An 11,130-nucleotide genomic window follows, 5' to 3' on the forward strand; every position below is an offset into this window, starting at 1 on the left:
CTTGTTTTTTTCATAGTCATATCTAAAAAAGCAATTCACGACTTATACAGAGCAATATCTTATATTTCCGATCGGTGGGATAGATAGATATGTCAAATGATAATTGAATTACTGTAGATACTTAAAGTACATGTCTCTCTATTTCATTTTATATAAAAATTTTTTTACAAAATATTTATTCTATGTTTTTTTTTAAATCCGCCAATCTTAATTCAAAGTATTTCTTATTCACATCATCTAATGGTAAATTTAAGATTTTTGATTTATCCGTAGCATTAAATTTGTCATTTTCAATAATTAAATTGCCAATAAATTTAGATATAATATCTAATGCAATTCTTTTATGAAATGAATCAATATTACTCAATGGTAAATTATCTAGTAAGAATTGAATAACCGATAAATCATTGTCATTTTGTAATACCACCAAATATTTCTCATAAATTCCTGCTCCTTTATTCCAATCAGAAATAATCAATCCATTTTCAGGAAATTTCGAAAGTACATTTTGTAATTGTGATTTATCTTGATTTGAATTGGATATCACTGTTCTTGGTCCTAATTCATTAACAATAGTAACGTGTGCTTCTTCCCATAAACTAACTTCTATTAAAGCTTCACATTCACCCCAGAAATCTTCGTTATTGTTCTTTTCAATAGCAACTGCCTTGTATATAACTGGTCTTGGAATTTTTAATACTTCTATCGCGTATTGTTCTTTATCAATTGTAGAACTTTTGATGTACAGTATTTTGGAATTTACCAATTTGCTAATAGCATCAGCAGCATCATTATCGTTGGTTAAATGGGCAAACACTAAGGCACTTTCTTTCCAATAATCAATTGACAGCAAATAATCACCAAATTCTTTAGTTATGGCATCATAATTAAAATCTGCTAATATTTTACAGAATAACCATTTCAATTTAATATTCAATGAACTTGATGTGATAGATTCCAAATCAACACCTTTGACATATGCAAGTAAAACATCACCAACTGGATCCCCAATGGGTATCAGTGAACTAAATTTATTAATCAATTTTTTAATATCATTATAATCACCATAAAACAATTTTAAGGCCAAACCAAGATTCCAAGGTAATATTTCAAGAATTGGTTCAAAATCACCAGCTAATATTTGATAAATTTTAACAACAGCTGAAGGAATAGACAGGATAACTTGAAGTTGTTTCCAATTTTTCAATTGATTTTGAGCAATTGATTTCACTACCGCATCATTAGAATCAGATAAAGTTATCACTACTGATAAATGACTATTATTTGTTTGTATTGCAGTTTCAATAGCTTTAATCATATCACCAGAACACATATAGATGAATGTCTTCTCCAATGGATCATTCTTGTTTTCAGCCAAAAGTTTTTCAACCGATGACAAATTATAATTTTTCAACCAATCACCTAATAATTTCTTTCTGGTATTATCCATCAAGGCAGCACTAATTTCAGGGTTGGATTGGTTTATAGTTAGTTTATCAAATAAAGCAGAACATAAGACGAAAACATCTTTTTCTTCCCTTTCTTGAGGAGTAGTGATTACATCTTTAAATTCAAACCCAGTAGTTTTTTCAATGATAGGGAAATCATTCACATTGCCATGACGATGACCAACAACTGTTTTAGATAAAAGTTTATGGAAAATTGTCGAAATATTATCAATATATATATCTTGGGATTCATCCATATCTTCAACAACACTTAATTTTTTCGTTGGTGTGGAAACTTTCAATACATTTTTATTGAAATCTGAAAATAAAATATCATCAACTCTTTCAATATTTAATTTATCCAGTTTTTTCTTTGGTTCGGCAACATATGGAGCTAAAGCAGATGTTAATTGATTAGCCAATTCCAATTGAAGTAACCAATCTTCAGAAGTTGGCAAGTTTGGACGAATTTGTATCGAATCAAAAACAACTTCATTCGAAACTGTTGGTTCATAAACTTTTTCATCAATGATTTCATTCAAATCAACACCTGGAGGAATGAAATTTGCCAATTGATCCATATAAGTAACCAATTTCGGTGTTGGTGCTGATTCACGATCTGAATCTATAGTTATATCACTTACTTGGGCACTGAGTTCTTCAGTGTTGTGTTCTTGTTGATACTTGATCAATTGCTGACTAATTTCATCTGAAACCAATCTACGTTTGATATTCAAAGGTTCATCAGATGGTGGAATAGTATATTCCCAACCACCAGGAACAACTTTTGTTTTTTCATTTAATTTTTGCTTTTTCAATTCCTGTTTATATTTTTCATTTTCATAGATTTGTGAATATTCTCTTAACGCCTCCAATTCTTGAGCATCTTGCTTTCTTTTCATAACAATCCAATCCTTTTGGGAATTATTATCTTCATCAATCAAACCCCAAATACTAAAATGTTTAACTTTGAAAACCCACACATAAGTTATTGGGTCATACGTGACAAACTCCATCCCTATTTGTTGTCTCAAGAAATTTATGTGTTCAGTCACTGACAAATTAGCTCTTGGCTCAATGCCTTCAAGAGTAATTGTTGCTGGAACATTTAATCCAAACCCTATTTGAGGTTTACTAGGATAATTTTGATAAGCCAATACTACTTTTGGATTTATTTCAATAACTTTACCAAAAAGTTCTTTTTCCAATGATATACCTTGTTTTTGAGCATTGAAATATATCTGGGACAAATCAACCGGGAAATCATATGCAATCTGACCACATCCAACTCTGCCAATAATAAAATTGTCTAAATTCGAAAGTTGTTCAACATTCATTTCTGACAATTGTTGAATAGTAGGTGAAGACCAATAACCATCATGAAGTTCTACTGATGGTTTCTCTTCGCTTTTAGTGATTGGTGGTTCTTTTTCAACTATTCTTGTGGTAGATTTTGTTTCAGATTCCTCAAAAGTGTTACCAGTCTTGTATGAGTATCTTGCAAATGTCTTTTCACTAACAATTTCTTCATTATCATCATTCTCGTCATCACTGTCATCATCACTTGGATAACTTGCTGTTAATAATCTATCAGCAGTAACCTTATTATCAATCACTTTTCTTCTCTTTGTATTGAAAACTTTATTTACATCGATCATATGATATTTCATAGGTTTACTTTTGATAATCAATCTTTTCATACTCCCAACTCTTCTAGCATCAATTGCTTTGTATGAAGGTCTAGAAATTGCCTTAGGGGTAACAAATGGTGTTGATGATGATGATGCAGCTGCTGCAGAAAGCATGATCCTCTTTTCCTTTGGCTTTAATACATCATTACTAGTAAATAATCCTTTTAAAGATTCAAAAGTTGCTGATGTGTTCCCATTACGAATGAATTTAAATGTTTGACCTAATTTACTTAATAGGGATGATTTTGGTTTATGACTCTCCAGTTTTTCTAAATATGAGAATCTTCTTTTTTTATCTGATGATTCTTTCCCAATTCCTGTAAAAAGTGAAGTAGTGATGGATTCTGGCATATTTGAAGTGTTTGCTTGTAAATTCGAAATAACTTGAGAATAACTATAAGGATTGTTATTATTAACAGTAAGTTGATTTGATGGGGCTTGTAAATTATTATTCTGTTGACTATTCCCAAATAAACTACCATTTGAAGTTCCAGAGTTGCCAAAAAGTCCACCAGATGAAGAACCCAATGTATTATTATTAAACAACCCGCCTTGAGTAGATGAATTACCCAATGCTGCTCCATTTGCATTGGTGTTTGAAGTAGATGTGCCGAAAAGATTCGAGGTTGTTGATGTGGCATTATTATTTCCAAATAAATTGGTGGTTCCAGATGGTTTTGCTGTTGATCCAAATAGATTAGTGGTTCCTGTATTTGCTTGGTTATTAGAATTGCCAAATAAATTAGACCCAGTTGCATTTGACGTGGTATTATTTGCAGAATTTCCAAAAAGACCGCCTGTAGAATTTGTTGCATTATTTGATGAATTTCCAAACAAACCTGAACCTGATGTAGTATTAGTATTCAGATTACCAAATAATCCACCACCACTTGTATTGGATGTATTTCCAAAAGTATTTGCTGTTGTTGTTGGACCACCAATTGAAGCTCGTCTTCCAAAACCTGAAGATGAACCCCAACTATTTCCATTGGCATTGCCTGTATTGATTGATCCAGATCCAGATCCAAAATTGAAGGACATTATACAGAACTTAGGGATTGAATTGTCGTTGTTTGTTTGAATCTGATTCTTTTGTATATCAGTGTTTTTTTTTTTTTTTTTTTTTCATCCAACTAAGTAAGAAATTGAGAGATGTGAAAAACAAAAACATATTATTCAGCTTCACACGACCCAAGTTCTTATTGAAATTACAAATATTAAACAATCATTAAGACAGGTCTATTATTACATTTCACTATAAATATATGAATGGTACAAACTAAGAACTTGATCTATTTCTCAGATACTTCAAGTTTAATGCTGGCTTCAGAACTATACCAAAATTTGTCAAATTTACGCAAGTTTCCTTTACTAGAGTAAACTTTATTCGGTATACCAACATCAACCAAATAATGTATAATATCACCATCTATCAAAGACATGTTCCCATTTTTATATGCAAGTATAATTCCTGATAATGGTAACCCCATTGAAATACACCACCGACAATTCAATTTCAATGAATCATCCAGTAAAGTACCGGACCCACCATCAATACCTGAAGGTATATCCAATGACATTATTTTATTTTGTTGTTGTGGTTCATTACACCATTTCATCAATTTCTTCAAAGTAGCTTGATCTTCATCTTGATAAAATATATCTTCCAAGTGATCATCATACCCTTGTAATGCATCTATTATAATTTCCACTGGGGTATCTAGTTGATTATTAACAATATCTAACAACTCAACAATATTGGAAATCATTACTTTGCCTCCCGCCAATTCAAATAATTTCCATTGTTGTTCTAAGTCTGCATCAACATCAATAGTATTTATCATAAATGCCAACACTCTAACACCATGGTTGGTTAAATGACGACCCGTGGCAAAAGCTCGACTACCTCCTCTACCACTACCAATAAGCAACAAAACTAATGGTGGTAGATTGTGATTCTTTTTATTACTTAACCTTGACGCTCCTCCTAGTATGGATTCCATAATTAATTGACTCAAATTAATGGCACATACTTCAGCCATCATTGCCTGGGTAATTCCAAATGAATCTGTTGCTAATCTTTCAATTTCTAACAATTGTACTGGAGACGCCAAGGCAACATTACTTAAATTGTTAGCATTGATTAATTTCAAATGTTGATGTTGTGTATCTTTATATCCATTTTGATGAATTACTGGAGTGCCGGTCTTACTAGTGGTTGCAGTTCCAATATTATCCCAATTGTCAGTTCTATTTTGATCTAAAACCATTTCGTCATTGTCATATTTTTCCTTTTTCAATTTATTGACATTTTCAACTTTATTATGCCCCACCAATCTATCACTAATGTTGGTGTGATCCCGTTTTTGAAAATCGGCAAATACTGATTTCTTATCAAACATGGCTAGATTAGCTTGGAAATCAAAATCATTGGAACTTTTTATATCTTGTACATCACTAGAGTTATCCCAATCTGCTTGTTCTGAACCTGCTGAAACGGCATGAGGTTTCAGAGTTTTCAATTTCGGAGTGTGTACTCGAGGTGTTCCTGGTTTTGAGGCAAATACTATTGCATCATCAATCAATTCACCATTTCTTGGTTTCAGCTTCTTTTTCTGTTGTTGTTTAAAATCTGGAGGTAATTGAATTACTTTTAAATCAGAAATTTCAGAACTTTTAATATCCAAATATGGAATGGTTTGCTTGGGTTGGATAGATTGAATAGCATTCGAAAGTCTAATTTGTTGACTGTCGACCTGGGAAATTAAACCAGTTGATTTTGTTCCATCCTTTAATGTTAAATCAACTTTATAATTAAGAAATTCAGTCATTGTTGGGAAATATCAAGGAATAAAGATCTTGTTTTTAATTGTTTGGTTGGATGGTTGGATGGTTGGTTGGTTGGTATGAACTTTTTTTTTTACCTTCCACGGCAGAATTTTTGGAGGAAATTTTTTTTTTTTGGGTCTACACATAATTTGATACTTCTTACACGACAATATTTATGTTGCAAATTTACCATCAACTGAATCAATTCAAACGGACGGAAGGTCTATATTTCAATAGTAAAGGGGTATACATTTAAAGGAAAACTATATTTTAAAAACTAATAATCAAACAAAGGAGATATATATAATTAAAGGTTTACATTCATTTGTTTAAGATGAAGTGGTTGTCAGTGTAGAAAGGGTGTTGCCAAAATCGATGGAACCACTACCTTGAATGTTAATGTTGGCTTTACCAGCTTTGATAATACCAGTTTTAAGGGTGTTAGTGTCGAGAAGACCAAATGGATTGATACAGTTACATTCCTTTACGTGATTCCATAATTGATCATCAGACAAGTTATCAATACAATCAAAATCCTTCCCATTACAATTGTCCTTGACAGCTTTAATGGCCAAGTGACAATGATCATTACAACTGAAATCAATATTTCCTAAAGTAGCCCCACCATTGCCTTTAATATTAATATCAGCTGAGGATCCACTTGGAGAAGCAGATACGGAAACCTTGGCATCAGCAAGAGCACTAGCAAGAGAAGCAGGATTGATAGTGGTAGAGGCAGATTCAGCATTAGCTTTAGCAACTAATAAACCTGACAAAATAGCAAAAGCAGTAGTAAATTTCATTGTGGAAATGGTTTTGTTGGATATTAAACAAAGGTATAAAAGATGTTATAATCATTTTTATGGAAAACGATTATAGACATGTATTTATATACTTTGAATTGGATTTGGGAACTAGGAATATTCTTGAGTTTCAAGTAAACATTCACTGGGATTTGTTCATGGAATGTGTTTTGTTTCCACTATTTGATTTTCAATCCATTTCAATTCTAACTTGAAAATGAGAGTTGGTCCTCTGCCATCAATGATAATTTAAAAGATCAACGCCAATCATTTTGACAAACAAAAGTATTGACATTATATTTGTTTTTTTTTTTTTTTTTTTCAATGCAGATCATTACTTGTTTTAGATGCCATGCCATCAAATTACATTATGAAACAATAGAGAAGGAGAAAAAAGAATGCTGGAACCTATTGTTGTTAGTTGTCAAATATATACTAGTCTTTCTAGGTTTGGTATGTTCAATTGATCACTGGTTATATTATGATTAACTAAATGTTTATAATTGACAAATTTACAATATCTTTTTAATCAGGTATAAGCTTCACTATAGAATGCTTATGTAAGTTGCTGCTGATGATAACGAATGAATTTAATGTTAAAGAAAGAAAACCCGTGCCGAGGTGGCAACGATAATTCCGGTTGCAACTTGTCGTGGCAAACTTCTGGTGTATCTCAAGGTGTTAATTACCATGGGAAATATTTACTTGACTATACCAAGTTACTGTTCTTTGATCATCATTTTCATAAACTACTGATATATTTCAAATGTGTTGTATTAACAAAAACCCCCTCCCACCACCTCCCATCCATTATATCCGATAGCAATTACACGTTATGAAAAATTGGGCACACCACCAACAACTGAGAGAAACGAGCAAAAAGAAAAATTTCAATTCGCCAAACAAAACTCAAAAAAGAAAAAAATTTAATACAAACTAATTGAGTTACTCTAAACATCAAATACTCAAGATAGGAGTGAAATTTCATTGTTTTTGTTTTGGAATCCATACATACTTGTTTTTCCAACTAAATATATACCAGAAACTACTATTCCATCACCTCGGCCTCCTGTTTTCTTTCCCTCCTCCCCCCATACAAATATGACATCCAAGACCCCTGATCTTTCTTCAACGAAAACTAATCTTGAACTGATTAAACAACAAAAAGTTTCAGTTCAAGATATTTTTTTTTATATTCCAAATTTGATTGGATATTTAAGAATAATAACTGCCATTATATCATTTTTATGTATGGCTAATCATCCTGTGGCCACATTGATTTTTTATGGGATTTCAGGGTTTTTAGATGCATTTGATGGATATGCTGCTAGAAAATTCAATCAAGGTACTAGATTTGGTGCTGTATTAGATATGGTAACTGATCGATGTGCTACTAGTTCTTTAATTGTATATCTTGGAGTGTTATATCCTCAATATACTGTGATTTGGCAAATACTAGTCAGTTTAGATTTATCATCTCATTATATGCATATGTATGCTATGTTATCAGCTGGTTCCACATCTCATAAAAATGTTGATGAAACTCAATCAAAATTATTATCATTATATTATAATAATCGATTAGTATTGTTTTTCGTTTGTCTTGTCAATGAATTATTTTATATGGCAGTTTATTTACATTATTATAAATTTTTTTGGTTAGGTACAGTTATGCTAGTGGCAAGTACACCAATTTGGTTATTTAAACAAATTGCCAATATTATACAATTGAAAAATGCATCATTAATATTGGCAAGAATGGATGCTCATGATCATAGTAAAAGAGATTAGATTTATGATTACCCCCTCACCCTCCACCCTCCACCCTCCACCCTCCACCCTGCACCCCTCTGACCAAGTAATAATAATACACGTCATCACATCATTATCGTATTAAGAAAGAATTAAATTGTTAGATACATCTATTCTTGAATCTTACTATATATATCCTTTTTCAATTTCATTTTGCAACTCTTGAGTCATTTCATGTAATATATGATTAGCCAATTCCTTTTCCTTTTCTTGTTGTGGATAAGAATCATGTTTATTCATTAAATGAACTTGATATTGTAAAGCCATATTCAACATAACTAAATCTGAATTTTTCTTAAATTTGTCAATAGCAATTTTAATATACTCTATCGACTTGGATTCGTCATTCCAACTTCTAGATAATTCAAAATATGCTTTAGCAATAAAATCTGATTGATTTAAACTGAAAATTTGTGGCATAATTTCTTGTCCCAAATTTTTGGCATCCAGATATGATTGTAAATCATTTAATAATTTCCATAATAATAATTTTGCTTCAATAACAATCATCCCAAATCCACATTTACTAGATATTTTGATTTGTTGAATAAGTAAAGTAAATATTCGATATGGATTACCTGATGAAATGAAAATTTTACATTTTAATAAATTTAATCGAATGGTTAAATAAACTTCATTACTATTAGTAGCATGAATATTTGCGAGTAATTCCAAGGCATGACTATAATTTTGTAAATACATTTCTAATTCCACTTGTAATATCAATACTTCATATTTCAATTCCAAATCTTTTAAATCGGTATCTAACAATACATTAATGATTTCTTTACTGACATTATATTTCCCCTTTTGTAAATTGATCTTGACCAGAATAATTAAAAGTCTCATTTGAATAGCATTATACAATGAATGATCAGAAGTAACATTATCTTTCAATTTTAATAATTCATTATAAGATTCATTTATATTATTACCTTGTAAAAATTTCAAAAAATTCAGTCTGATAACAAGACTTATTTTATCAGTTGTTTTATCAGTTAATTCAACGGCAATTTCATTATAAACTTCACTTAATATTGGTTCACCAATTTTGCTCCAAACTATAGCTGCTAATTCTGCTGATTTAATAAAAGTTGGTTTCACATCATTTATTGCAATAAACATTGATTTAATTAAACTATTCATACATGAACGATCACCATTATGTAATAAATGTAATGTTTCAAAATTATAACTCATGGAATAAAGCAGAAACGAAACTTGTTTAGATTTTTTAATTAAAAAATCTAATAAATGTGCTTCACTATGATTATTATTACTATTATTACTATTATTATGAAATATTTGTCGATTCCATAATTCAGGTTTATTTTTCATAAAATTAAATAACCAAGATAATATATAAGTTAAAGTAGAATTATCTTTATTTTCTCGAGCCACAGAAATGGCTTCTTCAATAGCATCCATGGCTTTATTATCTTCACCAAAATATTGATGTAATGAAGCTCGAGAAATTAAGGCAAAATGATAAAAATATTTGGAATTATTAGAAACCATATAATCAAAATATTGATGTAATGCAGAAAATGCTTCATTATAATTTGAAGTTTGAAGACATTCAAGATATCGTAAATAATAATAAGATGGTAAATTATTAAAATGAATATTTTGAATTCTTCCAACATTAGAATTAGGTGATATCATCATTGTCATTATATCTTTTAAATATTGTGGAGTTGGAGTACCATAATTTTCTAAAAGAGAAATTTGTCGATCTAATAATTGTTGAAAATCATATTTTGGTACTGGAATGATATGTGTTGACAGGTGACTTTTCATTCCTAATTCAATTAAATTATTATTCAATTTGGTAAATAACTCCTTATCAGGGTCAGAATCAGAATCGGGATTACTATCATTTATCATATCACTACCACCAAATTCAATAATATATTTCTGTCTTGTTGGTTCTCTAAATTCTTGGAATGCTTGAAATAATAATAAACTTTCATCAAATTTAAGAGAATTAAATGATGTACAAATTTTCAAAATAAATGACCCAAATAATGATTTTGATGATAAAACTTTATTATTTGTTGAACCTGGAGTTATATTCAATGTAATTAAATCGGCTGGTTTAACTTGTTTTATTAAACTATTGATATATTCATTTTCCAATTGTTCTAATGAATGAATATTCCAAATACATTTTAAAAGTTGTTTTGTCACATTCAAATCATTAAAAATTTCACATAGTCGTTCTAATGAATGAATAATGTTAATGTTATTAGTTGATAGTAGGTTTGAAGTTGGTGGTTGTTTGTTTTCGATTAATTGAGTTAATGTGATTAATTGTGGGATGGGTAATTTATTACATAAATATAGATGTATTAATATTAAAAGGGTTAATTTATAAGGTGATAAATCTTCTGATAAAAGAAGTTTGATATCATCTCTAGACATAATTATGAGTTAAATATATGATGATGATGATGATAAAGAAGAGTAAATGATATTAAAAACATTTGAAGAGTTTGATCAGTTTGTTATTTTTTTTTTTTTGTTTACAATCTCGCGATCGATCTT

The 11,130-nt window shown here is 30.2% G+C and overlaps 5 protein-coding genes across 5 annotated transcripts; 1 reads left to right on the forward strand and 4 right to left on the reverse strand. All coding sequences in view use genetic code 12, as the record gives it.

The window, feature by feature from the left end:
- Positions 1-175: 175 nt before the first annotated feature.
- CD36_44840 (nuclear pore protein, putative) lies at positions 176-4,180 on the reverse strand (the record flags this gene model as incomplete). The annotated part of the gene is made up of 1 exon (XM_002420086.1): positions 176-4,180. The coding sequence occupies one exon, from the start codon at positions 4,178-4,180 to the stop codon at positions 176-178; it is 4,005 nt and encodes a 1,334-aa protein (XP_002420131.1).
- A 251-nt stretch (positions 4,181-4,431) lies between these two features.
- On the reverse strand, positions 4,432-5,970 carry CD36_44850 (enhancer of mRNA-decapping protein, putative; the record flags this gene model as incomplete). Its single annotated transcript, XM_002420087.1, has 1 exon — positions 4,432-5,970. One exon carries the CDS (start codon positions 5,968-5,970, stop codon positions 4,432-4,434), a length of 1,539 nt encoding a protein of 512 aa, XP_002420132.1.
- Positions 5,971-6,297: 327 nt separating this feature from the next.
- CD36_44860 (conserved hypothetical protein) lies at positions 6,298-6,771 on the reverse strand (the record flags this gene model as incomplete). Its single annotated transcript, XM_002420088.1, has 1 exon — positions 6,298-6,771. One exon carries the CDS (start codon positions 6,769-6,771, stop codon positions 6,298-6,300), a length of 474 nt encoding a protein of 157 aa, XP_002420133.1.
- Positions 6,772-7,872: 1,101 nt separating this feature from the next.
- Positions 7,873-8,562, forward strand: CD36_44870 (CDP-diacylglycerol-inositol 3-phosphatidyltransferase, putative; the record flags this gene model as incomplete). The annotated part of the gene is made up of 1 exon (XM_002420089.1): positions 7,873-8,562. One exon carries the CDS (start codon positions 7,873-7,875, stop codon positions 8,560-8,562), a length of 690 nt encoding a protein of 229 aa, XP_002420134.1.
- A 147-nt stretch (positions 8,563-8,709) lies between these two features.
- Positions 8,710-11,007, reverse strand: CD36_44880 (Anaphase Promoting Complex subunit, putative; the record flags this gene model as incomplete). Its single annotated transcript, XM_002420090.1, has 1 exon — positions 8,710-11,007. The coding sequence occupies one exon, from the start codon at positions 11,005-11,007 to the stop codon at positions 8,710-8,712; it is 2,298 nt and encodes a 765-aa protein (XP_002420135.1).
- Positions 11,008-11,130: the final 123 nt, after the last annotated feature.

Source organism: Candida dubliniensis, chromosome 4 (genome assembly GCF_000026945.1).
Source record: "Candida dubliniensis CD36 chromosome 4, complete sequence".
NCBI lineage: Eukaryota > Fungi > Ascomycota > Pichiomycetes > Serinales > Debaryomycetaceae > Candida > Candida dubliniensis.